This window comes from Acanthamoeba castellanii (assembly GCF_000313135.1).
Source record: "Acanthamoeba castellanii str. Neff unplaced genomic scaffold scf7180000084715, whole genome shotgun sequence".
In the NCBI taxonomy this organism is placed as follows: Eukaryota; Discosea; order Longamoebia; family Acanthamoebidae; genus Acanthamoeba; species Acanthamoeba castellanii.
Genome location: NW_004457638.1, coordinates 192,526 through 212,971, shown reverse-complemented (window position 1 = coordinate 212,971; position 20,446 = coordinate 192,526). Strand labels below are relative to the sequence as shown.

At 53.9% G+C, this 20,446-nt stretch overlaps 7 protein-coding genes across 7 annotated transcripts; 4 read left to right on the top strand and 3 right to left on the bottom strand.

Annotated features, from left to right (window-relative positions):
* Positions 1 to 721: 721 nt before the first annotated feature.
* On the bottom strand, positions 722 to 2,370 carry ACA1_149830 (protein disulfideisomerase domain containing protein; the record flags this gene model as incomplete). The annotated part of the gene is made up of 9 exons (XM_004351520.1): positions 722 to 839; positions 988 to 1,033; positions 1,152 to 1,264; positions 1,361 to 1,502; positions 1,615 to 1,724; positions 1,791 to 1,836; positions 1,918 to 1,993; positions 2,126 to 2,162; positions 2,228 to 2,370. 9 exons carry the CDS (start codon positions 2,368 to 2,370, stop codon positions 722 to 724), a joined length of 831 nt encoding a protein of 276 aa, XP_004351572.1.
* Positions 2,371 to 2,581: 211 nt separating this feature from the next.
* Positions 2,582 to 3,196, top strand: ACA1_149820 (ribosomal protein L49, putative; the record flags this gene model as incomplete). Its single annotated transcript, XM_004351519.1, has 3 exons — positions 2,582 to 2,636; positions 2,692 to 2,852; positions 3,056 to 3,196. The coding sequence occupies 3 exons, from the start codon at positions 2,582 to 2,584 to the stop codon at positions 3,194 to 3,196; spliced, it is 357 nt and encodes a 118-aa protein (XP_004351571.1).
* A 172-nt stretch (positions 3,197 to 3,368) lies between these two features.
* On the bottom strand, positions 3,369 to 6,714 carry ACA1_149810 (DNA mismatch repair protein, Cterminal domain containing protein; the record flags this gene model as incomplete). The annotated part of the gene is made up of 13 exons (XM_004351518.1): positions 3,369 to 3,521; positions 3,624 to 3,808; positions 3,905 to 4,082; positions 4,174 to 5,119; positions 5,199 to 5,294; positions 5,400 to 5,453; positions 5,543 to 5,646; positions 5,741 to 5,791; positions 5,881 to 5,989; positions 6,080 to 6,185; positions 6,244 to 6,299; positions 6,377 to 6,493; positions 6,578 to 6,714. 13 exons carry the CDS (start codon positions 6,712 to 6,714, stop codon positions 3,369 to 3,371), a joined length of 2,292 nt encoding a protein of 763 aa, XP_004351570.1.
* A 944-nt stretch (positions 6,715 to 7,658) lies between these two features.
* ACA1_149800 (tetratricopeptide repeat domain containing protein) lies at positions 7,659 to 9,698 on the top strand (the record flags this gene model as incomplete). Its single annotated transcript, XM_004351517.1, has 8 exons — positions 7,659 to 7,841; positions 7,942 to 8,005; positions 8,088 to 8,206; positions 8,330 to 8,434; positions 8,528 to 8,648; positions 8,722 to 8,899; positions 9,014 to 9,182; positions 9,291 to 9,698. The coding sequence occupies 8 exons, from the start codon at positions 7,659 to 7,661 to the stop codon at positions 9,696 to 9,698; spliced, it is 1,347 nt and encodes a 448-aa protein (XP_004351569.1).
* A 3,577-nt stretch (positions 9,699 to 13,275) lies between these two features.
* ACA1_149790 (uncharacterized protein) lies at positions 13,276 to 13,707 on the top strand (the record flags this gene model as incomplete). Its single annotated transcript, XM_004351516.1, has 4 exons — positions 13,276 to 13,283; positions 13,311 to 13,351; positions 13,401 to 13,618; positions 13,642 to 13,707. 4 exons carry the CDS (start codon positions 13,276 to 13,278, stop codon positions 13,705 to 13,707), a joined length of 333 nt encoding a protein of 110 aa, XP_004351568.1.
* A 2,049-nt stretch (positions 13,708 to 15,756) lies between these two features.
* On the bottom strand, positions 15,757 to 15,903 carry ACA1_149780 (uncharacterized protein; the record flags this gene model as incomplete). Its single annotated transcript, XM_004351515.1, has 1 exon — positions 15,757 to 15,903. The coding sequence occupies one exon, from the start codon at positions 15,901 to 15,903 to the stop codon at positions 15,757 to 15,759; it is 147 nt and encodes a 48-aa protein (XP_004351567.1).
* Positions 15,904 to 19,035: 3,132 nt separating this feature from the next.
* Positions 19,036 to 20,071, top strand: ACA1_149770 (uncharacterized protein; the record flags this gene model as incomplete). The annotated part of the gene is made up of 4 exons (XM_004351514.1): positions 19,036 to 19,162; positions 19,333 to 19,406; positions 19,549 to 19,634; positions 20,029 to 20,071. The coding sequence occupies 4 exons, from the start codon at positions 19,036 to 19,038 to the stop codon at positions 20,069 to 20,071; spliced, it is 330 nt and encodes a 109-aa protein (XP_004351566.1).
* Positions 20,072 to 20,446: the final 375 nt, after the last annotated feature.

The window sequence follows — 20,446 nt, the reverse complement described above, 5'->3', positions numbered from 1 at the left end:
GCGTACGCGCTGAACCAAACAGCCCAGCAAGGAGCGACGACGCCAACAACGAAGTAGCCCCACACGGCCCGACCCGTGTGGTACTTCTTCTTGGCCGTCTCAGCCGTCGAGAACGGGAATGTCTGGGGTTCAACCAAAGAAGGGAAACCACCCCAAGCACGCCGTGGATGAGAACGGGGTCCTGGCGGGGCGCGACACAACGGTGCGAGGAGGAGGAGGAGAGAGAGAGTCTACTGTGCCAATGCCCTGTCCGAGCAAGCGGCCGTCGGGTCCGTGAGTGGGTCCGTGGCCACGCACGAATAGAGTCCGCACGCCTGTCCCATGACAGGCATCACCCGCTAGCGTGAGCAGCGAACACAAACTTGGGCGGTGTGGCCAAGGTCGAACCAGAGAGTGGGGTCCTGCGCAGGAAGTTCATCGACGACGGTAGAGAGATGGAGGAGTGGCACAAGGTAGAGGGGTACAAGGTGGTGGCGGCCAAACGAAGGCGAAGTGTGCCTGTCGAACCGCGCAGAGAGCAATTCCCAACGTTGCGGTGGGCACCCATTGGTCGAGGCGGTAGAGATGTGACCCTAAAAAAGTCGAAGTCCCCACGAAAACCCCGCAACCAACCCCAAAGGGGGGGCGTGGCGACTTGGAAAAGCTCATAAGAGCTCTCCATTTGAAAGAAGAACAGCCCACACAGGTGGGGGGGGAGGGGATCTTATCTGGTGGATGCAGCTTAGAGCTCGTCCTTCTTTTCGGGGGTGGTGGTGGCGGTCTTGGCGTTGCGATAGAAGGTGAGGAAAGCCTCCACTGTGCGCGCTCCGCTGTAGTCCTTCGGCTGCCCGTTCTGCAACCTGGTGGTGGGGGTGGTGGTGGTGGGGGTGGTGTTGGTGGCGAAGAAAGTAGAGGAAGGCGGTGTGAGCAAGGCGTCCTCCACACCCGGAAGTGGAATGGGGTGGCAATAATCATGCAAGCAGCAATATGTGGGGGGGGGGGTAGTACAGCTTGATGGTGGGGTAGCCCCGCACGGCGAAACGGCTGCACACAGCTGTGTGTCGTGTGTCACACACAGAGCAAGAACCAACGTGCGCACGTCGTTCCATGAATGTCAGCGCCAGATTTTGCGGTCTCGGGAGGGGGGGGGTTGAGATCGGGGGGAGGCGCACGGTTGTTGGTGGTGCAGTCGACCTTGCCGACGTGGAGGGACTCGTCGGCCTCGCTGGCGAGCTGGTCCCAGACGGGCGCCAGGCGCTTGCAGTGGCCGCACCACGGGGCATAGCTGCAAACCAAAGAAGAAAAATGGAATGAATGCCGGTCAACGCGTTGCCCTCCCGGCTGGCGAGTTGCGGGAAGGGAAGAGGGGGGAAATGAGTACAATTCCACGAGCCAGTCGCCAGACTGGGTCAGCTCGTCGAAGTTGTCGGTGGTGAGAATGACCGCGGCCTTCTTAGCCGCGTCGCCCGACTCTTCCACGGAGGCCTCGGCGGCGGCAGTAGGGGCCGGAGTGGCCGGGGCGGCTGCCAACCAGCGGAAGAACGAACGTTTCACTGTGAGCTTGCTGCTGCACCACCACCAGCCAGCCAGACCACCACCGGGAGGAGGAGGAGGAGAGGGCGGGGGACAGGGCACCGGCAGGGAGCTCCTTGGCCTCGACCTTGGCGTAGGCACCCTCGGCGAAGGCGGTGAAGTCTTCGACGGTGCGGCGAAGGTTGTAGTCATACAGCTTGCCATCGCGAATGCTACACACGACACACGACACATCAGTGGCCCGCTACGGCCCGTGTAGGGTCACGCGAGAGACGCACAGCTTGATGGTGGGGAAACCGCGGATGCCGAAGCGCTTGGACAGGCCTGTTGGCACACCCAACGCCCTCTCTCTGGTTAATTCGAGCGCGCCGCGGGGGGGAGGGAGTGACAGGCGCTGGGACGTACCCTGCTCTGCGCTGCCGTCGACCATGGCGACGTTGAACTTGCCCTTGCTCGCCGTGGCCAACTGGGCCCACGTGGGCTGCGGAACGGAAGCGGAAGGTAAACGGTGAGCTACGGACTACTACTTACCACTACTCGGGTGATGAGCACCTCCCCCCCCCAAGCCACACCACCAACACAACACCACTCACGCTGGAGGACCGGTGTCTACCTTGAGCGTCTTGCAGTGGCCGCACCACGGCGCATAGCTGTATATGGGTTAATAGCAACACAACACAATGCGCAAGTCAAAGTTGGGCGGAGGAGCGCATACAACTCGATCATCCAGGTGCCTTCGGCCGTTTGGGCGTCGAAGTTTTGGGCGTTGAGCACGACAACATCGGAGTCATCGACGTCGGTAGCACCCGCGAGGAGGAACACCGCGAAGAAGGCGAGGAGGCAAAGCGAACTTTTCATCGTGGTGTGCGTGGCCGTACTTGATGCGATCTACGAGATGAAGCGGCTTTGGCGCGCAAAACCAGGAAAAATGGGTAAGAGGAAATGGGAAAGGAAAACCAAGAAAAAAATCGCAGTCGATCAGAGAAGTAGAAATGATGAGGAGAGGAACAGCCGTGCTTGGGTCGTGCGTGCGTCCCTCCACCACCGGTGCCTATGCGGCGGCGGCGGGATGGAGGCGTACAATTGCTGGTTCTACTTCGACTTCCGCCACCTCCGAGACTGTCGTGCCGCTGGGCAGCCTGCGCTACCCGCCTCCGCACTCCGAGGAGGCCGTGACAGGGGCTGGTCCCACCGGGTACAAGCCCCCTCTCGGCAACACGGATGCCCTCCCCTTCCGCGTGCTCCGTACCAAGTCCGGTCGATTGCCCATCTACACCGACTACAAAAATGGACGCACCAAGAAGATCACCATCCTCCGCAAATTCAGCGGCGACCGAAAGGTAAACAGCGCCCCCTTCTCCGCACATACACCGGCGCACGGGGTGAAGCACTGTCAGAGCCAGTCCCCCCCCGCTAGAGGCCGTTCTGTTTGTGCGGCAGCAGGGGAGCTGCTGCTTCTTCTGCTCGTGGTGGTGCTGTTGGTGCTGACTGGTGGTGGTTGGTGTGGTGGACGTGCGCGGTGGTGTCGGTGGCGGTTGCGTAGGAGCTGCGCGAGGAGGTGTGGCGAGTGCTGGGTGGGCCGAAGAACCCCGGCCTGGAGGTCGTGGAGCGGGCGGGTTCGCTCGAGATCAAGGGCGACTACACGTGGCAGCTCCAGATGTGGCTCAAGCGACTGGGCTTCTGAGAACCGACCGCCGTCCAACACGCATTCTCCTTCATCGGTCGCGACGGGTGTACGAACGCCGGAGGCGGAAGGCGAAGAGAAGAAGAGGTGGCCCCCTATTTATACCGCCCTTTGATTTTTAGGTCTATTCACACGCCGCCCATCGCGACTCTTGAAGCCGCCGTGGTGGTGATTATTGGTGGTGCTCGCGGGATCGCGAAGGAGGGCCTCCTGCGAGGGGGCTGCACCACACGGGCATGGCCGTGCCCAGGTCTCCGAGGAGTCGCGCCGACCGCAGGCGGGCCAGCAGCAGCTCCCCCGCCTCGCGCGTCAGGTTGGGGCGCCCCTGCACCCCCCCCCCACAAATGCAACACGGTTTAGATCGGGCGGCGCCATCCAAAAAAGGAGAGACCAGGCAGGAGAGAAGAACAGAAAGAAGAGAGAGTACCGGGACGTGGGATGCGCCGGCAGCTTCACGCGGCTGGGCGTGCTGCTGTTGGAGGGCTTTCTCTGCGAGTGAGGGACACAGGGCCAGCAGGCGATCCCCGACCGACACGATGAGAGTCGAGCCTCCTCGCTCTGGCGGCCCGTCAAGGCCGGCTACGCCCACCAGGCGCACATCGGGCGAGCTGCCTGCGCGCCCAATGTAAGGGCCGCACGCGATGTGTGCGCGACACGGGTGAGAGGGGCGGGGCGGGGGTGGCTGCTGGTTCCCACGTACGAACGTACCCGAGGGCGACCGTGCCATTCGCTGCGTGGCCGCAAGTTGTGTGGCGGCGATGCGCTGGGAGAGATCCTCCACGCCCACCGTCACCCGCAGCTCCCTGCCGGGGCCGCTGTTGCTGCTGCGCTCCGTCTTGAGGGCCTTGGCTGCTCGTCGGCTCGCCTCTCCGTCATTGCCCACCCGCTACCGGAGGAGGAACACGGGCCACATGGGAGATTAGAGACATGGGTGTGCTCTCGCGGCAATTGCGGGAAAGGGGAGGCAAGGCGGGTACTCGTATGTCGCCGCAAGGCTCGTCCTCCGCCTCATTCTCGTCATCGTCGTGGTGGTGATGGTGGTTATCGTGGGGAAGTCGGTCGAGTTTGCGCTTGGCCGTGGCGGCTGGAGGGAGCTGGGCCGCACGCACGGGGTCGATGGAGGCGAGGAACGACGTGTAGGGACTGAGGTCCGCGCCACCGGGCGGAAGCGCGCCCCCCGTGTCGAGCGACGCAACGCGAGTGGGCGCCGGGGCGACGCGCGGGTACGAAGAAGCAGCAGCAGCAGCAGTAGCAGCCGGCTGTGCGGCCACGACTGGTGAACGGAAGCGGGGCGAAACGAGAGGGGTCGAATGCCCGCCGCCGAATTCCGGCTGCCGGCTGGGAGCACCACCTCCACTAGCTCCAGCGCCAGCTCCTCTTCCACCACCGCGGCCGCCGTAGACTTGAGTGTGGGCCTCCTCTCCTTCTTCCTCTTCCTCTTCTTCTCCTCCTCCTCCCTGATGATATTCGGCTTCGTGTTCCCGTTCGTGGGCCTGCGCCGCAGGAGCATACTGAATGCCAGGTGTGGAGTTGGCTGGTGGGTGGCCGTAGGTCTGCGTTGGCGGCTCGGTGTCGTCGTCGATGCCGCCCTCTCTGTGTTCCACCAGGGAGCTGGGTTCGTCGGGCTCTCCGTCATCGGTGGTCGTGTCGAGTCCGGCTGCGGCGGGATGGTCGGTGAATCGGGGAGCACCAGCCAGCTGCGCGAGCGAGACCTGTGTGGTGGCGCGAGTGGTGGGGTTCACCAGGGTGACCTTGACCTTGGTCGGGGATGCGGCGTAGGAGGCAAAGGCTTCCGATGCGGCAAAGCCGGGTGCACCCTGCGCCGGGTAGAGACGAAGCAGGACCGTGCGGAGCTGCTCGAGGATGGGATCGATGGCGTGGAGCATGATTTGCCGCTTGTCCGGCGAGCAATTAACATCGTATCTGGTCACGCAAATGCGGTGAGTGAGTGTTCCATCCGCGTGGGAATGGCGCTAGAATTGGAGAAGAAGAGACGTCGTACTTGCTGGGGGCCATATTGAGGTGCAGCACGATAAAAGCAAATCGTCGCTGGACTCTGCGATCCCCATTCTCACCAAAGAAGTGTTGCCGCATGCTCCTGTCCCACGACACACGCACACGCACACGCACGCACACACACAGAGATGAGGAGCTCTTCATTTAACCACCGAAAGTGAAGCGAGGAGCCTGGCCCACAACGTACTTGTTGACCAGACGCGCGATCTGTGGCACGTCTACTGGGCGATGGTTGACGAAACTGGATCGGGACGAGCGCGGGAGAGAAGTTTAGGCTGGCGTGTGCTCTGGAGGTGTGAGCCACAGAGATAGATGGGTACAGATAGGTACATGAAGCAGCGATCGTTGCTCGGTCGCGTTGATAGGTCAACCAGGGAATTGCCACGCGGAAGGAAGCCCTCGAATGAAGCCACACCGTCCACTTCCCCACGCACCTGGGCGGCAAAAAAATAGACCCAACAGTCGTACCGTGGATGTGGGGGCGGGAGGGAGCACAAACACAAGGCACACAGGGGAGGGAGAAAGTACCTCCTCGAGCTGGGCAAACACCTTGTCGGTGCACAGGAATTTGATTGCGGCCTGCAGAGACAGAGAACGGGTGAGAAGAAGAGACGCATCGCGAATTCACCGGGGGGGGGCAAACAAAGGCGCCGAGAAGAATCCCGTACAGCGGTTGAGGGGAGCGGGGGCTTGACAAAATCGACCTGCGGCAGAGCTCGCAACGTAAAGTGTACGTCCGGACGCACGATCGCGTAGGCCCACATCGTTTGGGTCAACCTAAGGACAGGCGAACCGTGAGCTGGTTGAAAACTGTACAGCCAACCATAACGTGGCGTCGGCGCATCAAACATCACTGATGTGGCGCACCTGCGCATTTCTTCTTTGGACCTATTCCTGGCCACCTGGAGTCGCACGGGAGTGTTCCTGAACAGCTGGTTGAGGACAAGCCGAATGGGGTGAGTGCATCTCGCGACTGCATGCACGTGCAGCCATGCTTGCCATAGGCCAGGCTGCGTTAAGGGAACGGGTACCTACCTCCTTCACGATCACAGCAGTGCCCGTTGACTCCATTGCCGTGGGCTTGGCGCTGATCAGGAGGAGGAGGGGGAGTGGAGTAAGTGGGTGAATCCGCCTCGATTGACGCAGCGAACGGGCAACACGCACCTCAGCGCCAAGCCCTTGTGGTCGAAGGTGGTGACGAGCCCTGAGTCGTCGCTCGCCGTCCGCGTCATAATGCTCAGTTCACCGCAATTGTTGCAGATCGAGTGCAGCGCCTCCCCTCTGCCCCCAATGCCCCACCCGCACCTTGAGCCATTTTGCTTCTCGCACAGGCGCAGTGGCGGCGCGCCACCGTACCGTACGTACCTGAAGCCATAGGACTGGAGGGTCTCCAGCGCAGCAAAATCCTGGAGCCTTGAAGTGTAATAGGGCGCTACTGCAAGCGCGACCTCCGCCCGCGGTATCCCGACCCCATTGTCCCGCACCTGCCTCCCCCCTTCCATTTAGCACGAAACGTTTACCTCCGCCACCACCGTTGCGGATCCGCGCACCTCTACAGATTTGAGCCCTCCACCTTCCAGTCGAACGTCTATTCGTGTGGCTCCTGCAGCCCAGCACATTTTTACTCTGGGGAACACAATGCAAGCAGGCCCACCACAATCGAGTAGGGGCAGCCGTACCAGCATCCAGAGCATTTTCTATGAGCTCTTTGACTGCTGAATGTACATCCACAACCACCGTATCCGTGCGCAGACGGCGAATGGTACTCGAGGGCAGCTTCTTCATGTCATGTACTTGCAATTAATCACACAAACGAATCACATCCTCCTTTCATCTTTTCGTAATTCCGGGAATACTGCGTGAAACTGAAATATCAAGAAAATGGAAAGAAAACAAGGCCAAAACAATTTTGGCGCCAAGAGAAGATGAGTGGTGCCGTAGGAGGGGCAGGAGTCTCTGGCATGGATATCGCACAGCTGCACACGGACGCGCACGCACAGCGCCTTGCTCTTCTCGCCGCCTCGCGTGCGCAGTTGGAGGCCGGATTACCCTCGTCGGCCGTCTTCTTTGCGGAGGCCTTGCTTGCTCTCTCCGCTGGTGCTCCGCCTTTCTTCTTCCTGCACAAACACCATCATGGGGTTGAGGGGGGGAGGGGTTTTAACGCGTGTAACAACGGGTGGCGTGTAGAGGAGGGGGAGAAGCGGGAGGCGGTGTATGAGCTGGGGCGGGCGCTGGTCCGCAGTGGGCAGGCCCGGCGAGCAGCACACCTCCTCCGCAAACACAACGCCCACCTGCACGACGCCCGCTCTCTACTGCTCGCCGCCACCGCTTTGCTGGAGGTCAAGGTACGGGCCACACCCGATTCGCCCTCCGGGGACCCCCGGTGCTTTCCACATGGTTCATTCAACCGACGGACCACAACGACCACAACCTCACCTGGGGAGGTATGCGGTTGCGCGAGCAGGACTTGGCGGCAGGGCTGGAGTTGTTGCCGGAGGGATTCGAGGCGCCACAGCACGGACTCAACGCGGGGCTGCACGGGGCGCTGCACCTCGCGCGAGGCAAGCTCCTCGACGCCGCTGATCAGCCCGCGCTGGCTGCCACAGCCTACCAGCGAGCTCTGCTGCAGGTGTGGTCTCCCTCTCATATATCCCGCGGCACTCTCGGCACGTGCACAACCAGCTGGGCTGTCCCCTCCCTGACTGACTGACTGACGCCTCTTCTTGTAGGACCCGCTTTGCTCCGAGGCCCTGGAGAAGCTCGCCGACCGCCATCTCCTGCCTCCGGACCAACGTACGGCGCTTGTCCCTCCTCGTGCTGTCACTCACACCGCGAACTGTTTATGTTTAGTACTCGCCGCAGCCGCGCTAATCAGGGCGGTGGCTTGTGGTGAACGGCGCAGTGCGAGCGCTCTTTTATCAGGTCTGTGAGGCACTACCACAGGAGCTTTCATCCGTCCGAGCCCTCTATGCTACGAAGCTGCGTGTCGACGATGTACGCCTCTCTGCCGGCGTGGTTAGGCCACAGTTGGGAGGGCGCTAGGCACAGTGGTGACCACCTGCCACCAGGTAGCCATACTTACATACACGCGCCTCGACTTCTTGACTCCCTCTACAGAGCGAGGAACAGGCAGGAAAAGAGGAGCCACGGCCGGCCCGACCTCGGGCTGACGCCAACTTGGCTCGTGTGGCGGCCGACGCAGAGGTAGGAGGTGTTGACACGGTGCTCTTATTATTATTAGCACCGCACGTGTGGTGCGTGCAATTTGGCATCGCGGCGCCCTGACATGCCGAGCCTCTCTTTGCGCACCACTAGTGCTTCTTCTACCAGGGCCGGCTGCAGGAGTGTCACCGCCTCACGAAGCACATCCTCGACGAAGACCCGTACCGCGAAGGGTCTCTCCTGTGGCTCTACGCGTCGGTGCTGGTCGAGTTAGGTTGGCGCTCCCCGCCTTCACGTCGTGTCTGGCGGTGAGGGCAATCACGCGGCTCACTAACCCGACCACATAGGTAAGAAGCGGGAACTGTTCGCCTGGGCGCACGCCGTGGCGCAGCGGCACACGGGCAAGGCGGAGGCCTGGTACGCGGTCGGCTGCTACTATCTCGTCACCGGCAAACTGGAGTCGGCCCGCACCTACCTCAGCAAGGCCACCACCCTCGCTCTTCCTGCCGAGGCCGGCCCTGCCTGGTACCCTCCACCACCACGACGCGTCTTCCTGCTCCCTCGCGTGATGGTTGATGGTCCTGCCACGGCTTTCTCTCTCTCTCGCATCATCCGGTGAATCGCGTGGTGCTCTGCCAGGCTGGCGTTTGGGCGTGCCTTTTCCGAGCAGGGGGAGCAGGACCAGGCCATGGCGGCCTATCGCACGGCGCACCGCTGCCTGCCTTCCTCGTACATCCCGCTCCTCTGCATCGGCACCGAGCTCATCCGCGCTCACAACTTCAACCTCGCCCGGCAGTACCTCCGGCAGGTACCTTACCTCCCTCCCTCCAGCAAAGTGCCCGCGTGGCTGACCCCCGGTGCTTCGCGTGATGTAAACATGCGCGGTTTGGCTCTGGCTTTGGCTTGCGTTGGGCAGGCGCGTGGGCTGAGCGGGGAGGATGCGCTGGTGTGGAACGAGCTGGGCGTGGTGGCCTACCACAACAAGCAGTACAGCAAGGCAGCCACGCAGTTGGAGCGTGCGGTGGCGCTGTGGCAGCACACGGGCGGGGACGTGTCGTCCGGCTGGGAGGAGGCCATGATGGCCAACCTGGGCCACGCCTACCGCAAGCTGGGCCGGTACCCCGACGCGGTCGCCTGCTTCGAGCAGGCCCTCTCCCTCCACGATTCTCCTGAAACGCACGCGGCGCTCGCCTTCACACACCACCTGCGGGGCCACCTGGACACGGCCATCCAGCACTACCACACCGCCCTCTCCTTTCTCCCCAACCACGCCTTTGCCACCCACATGCTCTCCGCCGCCCTCTCCGCTGCTCCGCTCCCCTGACTAACCATTGGTCATTCTCTCTATCTTGCCCTGGTGTGATTATGCCATTGCTGAAGCACAACTCTATCAAAGAGAAGGGACATGTCTAGACAAAGAAGTATACAGCCATTCCAGTCATATTTTAATTCCATTCTATAGAAATTTTGAGATGGGTCAGAGTGAGCACTTGTCATGGAGGTTCAAAAGGTTCATCAAGAGGTTTGCCCAGTCAGCCCAATGTGCCATACATGGGGTGCTGTGATAAACCTCAGGTGCTGTGTGCAATACACAACACCAACAAATCACTTCCTTCTTTTTCCCCTCCTGAGTGGCTCAGGATCAGGCAGTTCTTTGGTGCAGGTTGGGCTAAGGTGACTGGAGTCTTCATCCAGATCAGGCCAGTCTTTCCACATGCTAGGAGGCAGAGGAATGGTAGCCTTTGTGAACATCTGCACATCATCTTCATGGCAGGAGAAGCAGAAGACATGAGGCCTGGAGGTTCCCTGAACACCACAGATTTTGGGATCCATCCAGGATTTGATTGACAAAGGTTGAGAATATCTGGTTGATAGCCTCATGGGTGTGTCCCACAGGCAGGAAGGATATGGTGATTGATTGAAACACCTTGTTGAACACCAGCCAGTGGCAGTAGGCCAGCATGTACTTGTTCTTGTTCTCCCAGCTGCAGTTGTAGAACTGTAGGTAGATGAAAAGACATGAATACTGCAAGTGGCAATCATTGTGCATGATGCAGCTGCAGTTCACAAGGATGAGTGGGAGGACTTCTTCCAGCACTGCAACACCCTGCGCACCAACAAGTTCTGGACCACTACATGAGGTGAGCAAGCCATCAACTGGAAGAAGCTCATCAGCTCAATGGTACATTTCATCATGTACATGTACATGACAGAAAATTACATACTTCCAAACACTTACTAACTCCACTATTTCATGCAGCCAGAGCCTCAGAAGCTCAATGAGGCAGAACAGAGGAAGTTATGAGAAAATCTGTGCAACTATACAGGCATCATGAAGAAGTTCCTCAATGTTGATGGTTGGCCATGAGTGCTGCCTACCTTGAGAATTTGCCTGCCCGGATCTGCTTGTGCTGTTCAGTTGAGATGTGTTTGAGGATGTGAAGCAGAATCCCAAGGTAGTTGACATTATCCTGTGTGACATCTCCTTGATGCATCTACTCACCACTGGGATCAGCACAGGCTGAACCAGATGATGGGTTACACCAATCTGAATTGATGTGGTATGAATTATTCATTGCTCTCTGAAACAAGGCTCATGTGTTTGATTACTAACCTGTCTCACCACACAGACTGCTTTACTGCTGTCCTAATACCTAATGTGCTGGAAATGGCAGCTTCTCAACTTCCTTGCTGATGAGAAGCCCCTGAAAGCTACTGCATCTCATCTCAGGGAGCATCCCCAACATCTACACTTCAATCCAGAGGCACTGCTGGTCCAGGACATCGCCAAGATTCCCAAGCTCATGGCCTACAAGAAGCCCTCCCTCATCAAGAGGTGGAACCTGAAGTGGGTCCACATTGCTCCTTAAATGCATCAACTGAGTATGTATTTTGTTCATCTGACTTGGTGGCTACATGCTCTTGTGGCAGAGCCCCAGTTCTGCCACGCCTCAGGGTGTGGCTATGTTGCCCACCAAGAGCAATATGAGGGAAATGGGATTTTCCCTGGATTTACCACTGGAGATAACTCTCCTATATTATACGTTACCAAGGGGTTAATAAAGGACTTCTTCTGACATCACTGGGACAGGACCTCCCTGAGGCCCATCTACCTGAGACCCAACTGGTCCAGTTCCCCTACTCCCCTACATTTGGCAATGATGGCAGGATTGTCTTCATATTAGATCCAATCCATTGAATCAAGTATGATGAGCTTGACCTTGTCCACCAGTTTGACCTTGACTACCAAGACAACCAAGTTGTCAGTGCCAAAGTCTTCTTTGTCACTGTCCAGGGTAGCATCAACATGTCCCACAACTCTGCCACTGGCCTGGGAAAAGCCTGACCAAGCTCTGAACCATGATGGCCTGGTTACTAGATACTGTAACTGCCATTGACCAGAGAGTATGCTCTGTTGAAGGAGGTTTGGAGAAGAGCCTTTTTCCAATAAACAACAGAGACAAAGCCCCCAAGACACCCTTTAAACCATCAGGTACACACATGTATGACCAGCTAACTTGGATCTGACAAGAGAAGTTGGAGTCAGTCACAATCTACTGGTTGTGATTTGAGGAGAAGCTGTGGGTAATGATGCTAGATGCACTGGCAACGCTCCAAGTGATTATGATGGTATTTTAATCTGCCATTTCTCAAGATGCTCCCAACTTTGTCTTGCTATTCTTAAATTAAAACCATTTTTGTGTTGTCAAAACTATTTTTATGAGGTTAAACTCACAAACAAAATCACTTTTCAAAATGACTGGACCTCTCATTTCAAATGACCACAAGTTCAATGTTGATGAGAAGGACAAGCCCAGGCTGTCTGAACTCCTTGAGTGGAACAAGGACATGTTCTGGAGATGGAGATTGATTCTGCATTGACTACTGTGAGCTCAACAAGAAGACAAAGTGAGACTTGTATCTGATGCTGGACACAAACAAGTGTCTTGAGGGCCTGGGGAAGGCCTGATTCTGGTTGAAGATGGATTTCTGCAGTGGGTTCTGGCAGATCCCTCTCACACTGGAGGCTTCCAAGATAGCCATGTTTGTCATGAGATGAGGGCTCTATGAGCTGACAGTGATGCTGTTTGGGCTCACCAATGCACTGGCTACATTCCAGTGAGCATAGATGAGATGATGGGCTTGTCCAGGGGAGAGTGGTTGTGGGTACTTATGGATGATGTCCTTGTCTACAGCACCACTCTTGATAATCACCCTGAACACCTTGAGGAGACGTTTGGTGAATTTGGGAGCGTGGACTGTATGTCAAGCTCATGAAATGTGAGTTTGCCAGGGCCAAGATGGAGTATTGCCACATCATCAGCAATGATGGCATCCAGACTGACCTGAAGAAGATCAAGTTGGTGCATGAAGCAAGGCTGCCAAAGAACCAATGGGAGCTGCAGAGCTTCCTTGGGTTGGCCTCCTACTATAGGCATTTCATCAAGAGCTTCTCTCATGTAGTGAGTCCACTGTCCAAGCTCATGAGCAAGCAAGTCAAGTGGAAGTGGACAATTGAGGAAAAGAGTGTGTTCAATGAGCTCAAGGGGGCTCTTGTGAGTGCCCTGGTCCTCTGCTACCTGGACACTGAGAAGCTGTATTGACTCATGACACAACAACTGGCTCTACTTGACCAAGTTGTGATCAATGGAGTCAATGACTACTGGACCTACTGGCCAATGAAGAGCCAAGGGAAGTTGACAGAGGTGTCTGCACAGCTGCAATGGATTGTGCCATGAGGGCTATGAACTGAGCTGTTGGCGCTCTACCCCATTGGAAGGTGGGGACCACCAGAGACGATTGTGAGTGATCAAGGATGAGAATTCATGGCTGAGCTACACCAAGAGCTGGCCAGACGACTTGGCATCAAGAGAAGCTTCTCTACACTGGGTCACCTGCAGATGAACAAGTCCTTCTTTTGACATCACTAGGACAGGACCTCCCTGAGGCCCATCTACCTGAGACCCAACTGGTCCAGTTCCCCTACTCTCCTACACTCTTCTCACTGATTTCCTACCAACAATAGGTCATGTCTTCTATCAGCTTGTCCTCACTGCCTACACCTCCAGCACCAAAGTGCAAAGCGTTCTCAACTACACTCCACTTTGTGCTACTCCACTTTATGCCTGCTTCCATCTCAACTTCAGCTACCACATCAATGGAGCTTCTGTGCAACTGCATGAATCTGAGACCAACATCATCCCATCTGACATCATGTCCTGGATTTCAGCAGCCTGGACTGTGGTGCATCAACTCACCTCATCCAGTACCTCAACTTCTTCTCAACCTTCACCCTGCTCCTCCATCTCAACCTCCATGGCATCAGCTCCTAGCACCCCTGCACAGGTATTCAACCATGCCCTTTTTTCGTTGCTGTGGATAATGACACAAGTGCCACAAGAACAGGAGCAGGAGCTGGAGCAGGAGCAGGAGCAGGGAAGCCCTCACCACAACTCTGACATTGACCAATTGCCTGACCTTGGGTCACTTTCCCCTTTCCACTTTGGTTCTGATGTGGATAGGAGTGAATACTAAACTCTGTCTTTCCAATCTTTCCAACTTTTAAAATAAACTCCTACGAACCAAGTGTTCATGAAAAAGGGTCAGTGACTCATTTTTTTAAGGTCAAAATGCACTTTTCTGTACAGAAAACTGTGCAAAAGTGCCATATTTGTGTTGTCACATTTCCACTTTCCTGTTCCTGTGTGTCAGATTAGTATGACTGATTTTTTCTACAACACCTCAGTATTCCCAGACATCACATTTCACAAGACCATCTGATTTGCACAAAAAACACAGCTCTTGATTTGTACGTTTCCAACTCAACCATTTCTCTTTCTGCAGGATCTGCACAAAGCTGAAAAGTGGCCCTCTCCACCTCTTCTGGCCTTGCAACCTATGAGTATGATGTTCATGACAAAGATTTGGTACCATGTCTGTCCCCACTGGAGTGTTACTCTTGTTTCCTTCTAAAGTTGCCTTTATTCATAAATCAGGATGAGCTGCTTGCAGAGGAACAACATGAAGAGGAAAAGAAGGTGGAGATGCTCTGGCCAGCCTTCCACATAAATGCACAAGAAGACCAGAGATGCCAGAGTGGATATAATATGTGAAATGGCAATCCAATGCACATCAGATTGAGACATGCACATACAATCTGTCTAAAAAATCCCAAAAACATCAAAACCATAACAAATTGTAACTTGAAAAATGGACAGCCCAACAATCCAACATGCATTGGATGCCCAGTATGCACATACTTCATGTTGAGGGCAATGCAGATGACAGATATATAATGTGAATTAAAATTATAAATATTTTGTGCAGAGTTCTTATCCAATGTGCATCAGATGCACATTGTGCACACTGAACTTGGAACATTTCTGATATTACTTACACAAAGTGTGCAATAAAATGATCCTAAATTGTGCAAATTGCACATCTGATGTGTAAAAAATGTATGAATAAAGCAAGAACATACCAAGTTTGGCAAAGGTAAGGTTGAGGAAGTAGCTGGCCTGTTATAGTGCCACTGCAGCTTTGCCTGTGTGCCAAGTCAACAGCAGAGGCACAGGCCTATCATGCACACAGGGCAGCCCACCTCAACCTTGCTGCATCTGAGAGGCTGGCTTACAAGTGTCAGACGCAGCTGGCTAAGTCATGCCCAAGTGACTACATGAGTCTCATATTTGAAATCCCATCCCCCTGCCTTGCCATCATCCCCTTCCCAAGAGTTGGATGCATTTCACTCACCACTACATGATGTGCTTGGGTGGTCTCATTGATCATTCACCTGTTTCAAGGCAACCTCCTTGTTGTGGCACATTGACTGGTATGTTCTATGTTGAGTAGGTTACTGTCAACCAAGTGTTCATGAAAAAGGGTCAGTGACTCTTTTTCCTTAGCTGATGCAAAAGATGTACAGATTATTGACAATGAAGTGTACACTTGCAAAAGATGCTGAGAGAGAAGACTGCTAGAGTCGGGCATATATTTCTTTGAGAGTGTCCTTCATGGGATCAAAATGGAAGCCACAGGCAAGGACTGTTGTGGGCAACTGATCCAGATGAGCCATGGTCCTGCCAATAATCCCTATGCCAACCATTCTGGGGAACCATTCTGGGGAAGTGGGGTATGAGTGGTGTGGGCATAATGCTGGCAAGGCAAGAGAAGAGATGCATACTTTTGGCAGGTGCCCTGTAGTAGTAGACTTTGTAGTGGTGGAGCACAACCTTCATCTCCTCTGTGGTCAGATTCTGGAAGGCCAATGTAGTGAGGTTGTCAAGCAAGATGAAGTATTGACCTGAGCTGACAGATGAGACTAACAAAACACAAGGTAAATGTGAGACAGGGTCTGGAGAAAGTGAAAAGAGACCAAGAAGCTAGGTCCCACAGCTGTAGAGGGCATTCAATCCTTGCTTGTAGTAGTTGTACGCTTTGAGGGTGACAGTGCCAGTGGAGTAGATGTGGTTCTTGAACCCAGAGATGTGGTTGAGGATGATACAGTTAAGCTGCATGTTGCTGACCATTGGAGGCACTTTGTAGACATTGTCCCAGGTCCAGTACTCCAGGAGAGACCAAATGATGACTCTGTGGTTGCAGTCAATGGCCTCTGCAGAGGTATAATGATGAGCTGATGGAAGTGTGACAATTTGATGGGGACAAGTACCAAACTCATTCTCATTTTACCTATCCATTCTCTCCTCCTCTCCCAGCAATTGAACAATGAATGTCTTGGTGGTGAGGAAGCCACCATCCACAATGGAGTGCAGAAGGTGACAAATGCCTGTAAGGGTCACACTGTGGTGTCACTCTGTTGGAAAGATGGCCAATTAGATCAACAGCCCAAATACAACTTCCATCAGTAGTTTTATTTGTGAACAACCTCCAATGCACATCAGACTTTTTATTTGTCAACAACTTCCAATGTGCATCAGGCTTTTTATTTGTCAACAACCTCCAATGCACATTGGAGTTTTTATTGGTATACAACTTGTTGACTTGATGAACACTAAACTGAAACAGAGATGGACATACCAAGGTCAGCATCAGACAGTGCCAGTTTGTTTGTAGTCACAGACCTCTGGCTCCTTGTGTGGCCTCACCTTCATCTCATCCTCAATCAGGTTTATCATATGCCACTGCCATTTGGCCCTTGGCGCCTCTTCCTCCTCCTGTTCAGGAACAACTTGCATTTACTCCTCCTCCTCCACCTCTTCATCCTCACTCTTAATCTTACACTTTCCCTTCCACTTGTAAGGCAGGTTGGCATCCACACCAGCTGCCTCCTCAGCCTTGGGCTTCTCCTCCTCCATACTCTCCTTGCTCCTCTCCTCCTTGCTCCTCCTAGACCTGACTCCATGGTCTGTCTGATGAGAGGGAGCTCTGTTTTGTGGGTGTGCAGGCCACCAAGCTCAACCCCCACCCCAGGTGCAAGATTGTAGCCATTATCATCATCATGCAGCTAGCACAGCACAGCCTACCAGTGGCAAGTTGATGGACTTGGCTGCTGTAGCTGTGCTGGTCTTCATTTGTTGGTGTGTGATGTTGCACAGCTCTGATGTGGTGCAGAGCTGAATGGCCTGCTCTTGAGGACCTTCAGCGCTTGTTCATCAGTTTTGTATTTTTGCAGTAGTTTACAGAGATCTCTGAGTGTTGAGGGCAAGCACAGCACATCTGTAAAGAGATGAGAAGCATCTGGACAGAGGCTTCAGGCACTATGCACAGCAGCTTCAGTCCTCAACCCAAAAGACTTGCCCTCACTACCCTCACTCCTTGAGTGCCTGATTGGTGATCTCCCTCAACATTTGCTGGTGGTTGGAAGTGGCTCCTTGTGTGTACAACAACACAACTTTGCCACTTTTCTGTGCATCTTACTTGCTCACACTGCATGCTCACATCTGCCTTTGCCCCACTTGGTCATCAGCACAGCCCAAACCAAATAATGCATTGGAGGAGTTTAAAGCCTGCAAGCAGAGCACTTGCCAAGGTGTGAGTTCTTAGGCAACTTCACATAGGCAAAGTGGGAAGCAATGTGTTTGAGCATAGCAGAATAGGTGAGCACAGGAACAGTCAAGGGATGAGCATTGGCACACATAGAGTGCACTTCTCACCAAGTCAAAGAAATAGGTAAGTGGATGGTGGCATCAGGAAGGCAATCCCCAATAACATAAAAGAAAGTGGTTAGCCATAAGTGGGTATTGGAGGTGGCATTTGAGGGATGTTGCTATCCAGTGGTGTTGTGTATTGGGACACGCCCACCAGAAATGAAAATCTGTTTAGCAGAACGCCACTTCTTCCTGCTGAAACCATGCGCCTTGTAGAGCAGCAATGTGAGGTGGGATAACAAATGTAAGGCTGCAATAAAAAGGGTTGGCACCTTTTGGAAAGCATTCAAACACACTGGAGAACCATTGAGTTGCAACTTGAAGTGGCACTCAGGTAGTGTTGAGACACAGCTGGCTGACATGATGTTGATGATGTAGGTGGTGCAATTGCATTCATTGAGATCTGCAAAGGGTTGTGTGATGTTGAGAATGTAAGCAAAGGAGAAGCTATCAAGGCATTTCTTGTGACAACAGAATGATGCAAGAACAGTACAAGCAGGCGATGCTTTTTGGGGATTTGCTCTTCAGCAGTTGGCAGTTCAGAGAACTTTATTCCTTGGAGTATGAGCTGTGGCTTGTAAGGACTGGCTGAAGATTGGGGATAGTAGGGTAGAGGCGAGGACCTCAGTGTTGGTGGGGAGAGAGTGGCTCATTGTGGTGGAGAAAAAACCCAATGCCATTGGGGAACAGGACAACAAAATAAAACTGATGCACATTAGGAAAAGAGTCAACAAATAAAAAAACCCAATGCACATCAGGAAGCAAGTCAACAAATAAAAAACCCAATGCACATCAGGAAGATCTCAAAGCTCTCCAGACCACATGAAATTTCGCCACCTGTTTCCTGTCCCTCCAATTAGAATTTAATGCAGACAGCTTTTTTGTAGACCTTCACTACCTATAAAATGTCAAAAAACCTGTTTTGATCATTTTGTTGTACCACCCACATTCAACACACACTTCCTTTCAATGTCTTCTCACCAAGCTGCCTCCAGCCTTCCCAACTTCTCAGCCATGTCAGCCACTGAGCTTCTAGCAAGCTCCTGTAATGCCCTAGCAAAGGTGCACCAGCAACCCAACACCAAGGTTATCACCAAGGCATACATTGACAGGTTGCTGCAGGCGCAGGGCCAAGACACTGGCCACATGAAGCAGCAGTCTCTCAAACTGCTAATGCAGTGTACACCAACAATAGCAGAGGAGGGAGTGAAAGAGCTGATGGATGTGGAAGAGGAGGAGGAGGAGATGAAGGAAAAGGAGGTAGAGGAGGAGGAAGAGCAGGAGAAGGAGCTGGAGGAGGAGGAGGAGGAGAAGCAGGGGGAGGAGTAGAAGGAGAAGGAGAAGGGGGTGGAGCTGGAGGAGGAGATAGTGGAGGAGGAGAAAAAGGAGGAGAAGGGAGAGGAAGTGCTGGAGGAGGAGTGGGAGGAGGAGTTGGAGGTGGAGGAGGAGCTGGAGGAGGAGCACCAAGTGCTGCCAAGGAAGTGCAAGCTGGTAGAGGAAGAGTGCAAGGAGAGGAAATGCACATGCCCAGTGGTGATTGATGTGGACAAGGAGATGGAGGTGGAGGAGATCAAGACCAAGCCTCACAAGCAGCTGGTGGTGTGCCAGTACTCTGAAGGCAACACTGAAGACCAATGCAAGGAGGCTGCCAGACTACTTGCCCTGCCCAACCTGGAGCTAGGTATGTACACTTTGTGTGTTTTTACTGTTCACCACACTGACAAGTTCCAAACTGATGTGCATTGGTTTTTTTTTGTTGACTCTTATCCCAATGTGCATCAGGTTTTTTATTTGTTGACTCTTTTCCCAATGTGCATTGGTTTTTTTGGGTACTCTCTTTTAACCTTCCAGAGGCTGTCAATTGTAACCACAGAGTTGTGGTCTGGAACCTCATTGAGCACTGGCAGTGGGAGAATGACTACAAAGTTCTGCCAGCAGCTGCAGGGATGGAACTAAGCTGGATCATCTCTTAACTCTTAACTCTTCACCTTTGTTTTGAGTCCTTGCTAACTGTTCCCCTTTTCCAGTCTTATCAAGGAACTCAATTGCCTTGTTCCAGAGGGTCAGGTGTTCATCTCCCTTGACAACCTCAACTCTGGTGCCTTCAGGGAATTGAGTGCCAACGACGTGATCACTGTGCTTCGCCATTATAAGTGCTATCAACACCAAGCCCCTTCCAAGAGTATGTCCTTTCTTTTTAGTAATTGCCCCTCTCACACCCAAGACCAGCTCCTCCTCCTCTTCTGGTCCATGGAAAGTGCAGAAGTCCATTGGCTAATGTTTCCCTCCACTCTGTTCTGTTCCTCATTCCAACAAAATACATTAGCCCTTTTTTACACTTATGCCTTGAAATTCTTCATTGCCCCCATCCACTTTTACCATGACCTACACCATTTTTCCCTGTTTTGCCACTCTCTGTACATATTTTGCCAAAACCACTCACACACCATGTTCACAAAAGTACTGCTTTCGCTGCACATACACATATATCACTTGTACAGATTTTACTTAACAAAAGGTGCCACTGGCACCTTTTTCTGGACACAGTGTTCAAAGTGGGTCCACATTGCTCCTCAAGTGCATCAACTGAGTATGTATTTTGTTCATGTAACTTGGTGGCACATCTTTTCCTCACTGCCTACACCTCAAGCACCAAAGCACAAAGCATTCTCAACTACACTCCACGTTGTGCTACTCCACTTCATGCCTGCTTCCATCTCAACTTCAGCTACCACATCAATGGAGCTTCTGCACAACCAAACAAAACCAACATCATCACAAGTGCTATCAACAGCATCCTCATTCACTCCAACCCATCCAACATTGCATCCTGGATTACAGCAGCCCAGACTATGGCGCATCAACTCACCTCATCCAGTACCTCAACTTCTTCTTGACCTTCACCCTGCTCTTCCATGGCATCAGCTCCTAGCACCCCTACACAGGTTTTCATTCACCCATGCCC